Consider the following 1,424-nt stretch of genomic DNA (forward strand, 5'->3'; position numbering starts at 1 on the left):
TCCAGGTGGGAATGGGGCTGGAATCCCAGGGGTATCCAGGGGAAATTGGGGCTGGAATCCAGGGGGTATCCAGGTGGGAATGGGGCTGGAATCCCAGGGGGTATCCAGGGGAAATTGGGGCTGGAATCCAGTGCTGCCTGTCCGGGGCAGACCTGGCGTCCGAGATGTCCACGTGGGACGGGGTGATCGTGACCCCCTCGGAGAAGGCGTACGAGAAACCCCCGGAGAAGAAGGAAGGGGAGGAGGAAGAGGAAAACCAGGAAGAGCCAGCGGCGGGAGAGGAGGAGGAGAGCATGGAGACCCAGGAGTGAGGGCACAGGGACACCCGGGGCAGGGGAGGGACCTCCCGGCGTGGCCCTGTCCTTGTTTTTATAAGCTGCACATTAAAGTGTGACCCCCCCTCCCCTCTCCACGGAGTCCTGGTGGGTCAGGGACACGCGGGATGCGTGGGAGTGACACGGGTGGGGCGGCAGGAGAAGGTGCCAGAAGGTGAAAGGACCCACCTGGGGGTGCCTGAACCCCAAATCCCACCTGGGGACACCCAAATCCCACTTGGGGACACCCAAATCCCACCTGGGGATGCCCAACCCCCACATCCCACCTCAAAGTGTCCAAACCCCAAATCCCAACTGGGGACACCCAAATCCTACCTGGGAGTGCCCTCACTCCACCTTGGGCCTCCCAAACTCCCTTTGGGGGTGCCCAAATCCCCCCTTGGGAGATGCCCAGACCCCCCCTGGCAGCTCCCGCTGTCCCCAATGTCCCCAAAGCCCCTCAGGGACGTGGCACCATCACGGACTCCGACGTCACTTTTATTCCAGCGCCCCCAAATCCAGGCACACTCCGGGCAGGTTGGGGGGGTGTCCCTGCTCCCTGTGCTGCAGGTGAGAGGGGGGACACCTCCTCCAAATTCCCAAGGCTGGGATCCCACAGGGAGGATACCTGGCTCTCACTTGCCCTGGTAGCCCCCGGCCTCCAGCATCGCCCTCCTGCGCACGGTCTCCTTGGCCACGCTGTGGTTCAGCCTCCTCAGCCGCTCCTGGGCAGGGAAATCCCTCACTGTGAGTGGCTCTGGGACCCCCCCAAAACCCCCCCTTCTCTGCCCCTCAAAGCCCCCCACCTGGGCGTTCTGCAGGATGTTGTTGACCAGCACCACCCGGCGCCGGGCGTTGAGCAGCTTCTTCACGTAAGGGTCGAGGTCCAGGGCCACCTTCTGGTCCTCGTTGATGCGGCAAAGCTCTGGGGGAAGGGGGCACAGAGCCCGTGAACCCCAAAAACTGGGGGGTGAGGGGGGTGGCAGAGGTGATCCCCCCCACCTGTTTTTTGGCTCACCTGTGGCCAGGCTGTCAATGTGTTCCCGCAGCTCCACTTGGCTCTCCCTGCGAGGGGAGGGCAGGGAAAACGTTGGGCACCACCCCAAAACC

General features: G+C 63.6%; 2 protein-coding genes across 2 annotated transcripts in view; one reads left to right on the top strand and one right to left on the bottom strand.

Annotated features, from left to right (window-relative positions):
- Nucleotides 1-326, top strand: part of LOC114073498 (interleukin enhancer-binding factor 2-like) — a 4,674-nt gene extending 4,348 nt beyond the window's left edge. The window contains exon 6 of the mRNA XM_027911239.1: nucleotides 132-326. Within this exon, the coding sequence (XP_027767040.1) occupies nucleotides 132-311 (180 nt within the window). The 3' untranslated portion in view covers nucleotides 312-326. The remainder of the gene's footprint in view (nucleotides 1-131) is intronic.
- Nucleotides 327-794: 468 nt separating this feature from the next.
- Nucleotides 795-1,379, bottom strand: SNAPIN (SNAP associated protein; the record flags this gene model as incomplete). The annotated part of the gene is made up of 3 exons (XM_027911240.1): nucleotides 795-1,039; nucleotides 1,121-1,239; nucleotides 1,333-1,379. Coding segments are annotated over 3 exons (256 nt in total), but the record flags the coding sequence as incomplete, so codon positions are not given.
- Between the last annotated feature and the right edge of the window lie 45 nt (nucleotides 1,380-1,424).

Source organism: Empidonax traillii, unplaced genomic scaffold, assembly GCF_003031625.1.
Source record: "Empidonax traillii isolate 1590-97213 ecotype Southwest subspecies unplaced genomic scaffold, ASM303162v1 scaffold6693:size5784, whole genome shotgun sequence".
Classification (NCBI taxonomy): Eukaryota; Metazoa; Chordata; class Aves; order Passeriformes; family Tyrannidae; genus Empidonax; species Empidonax traillii.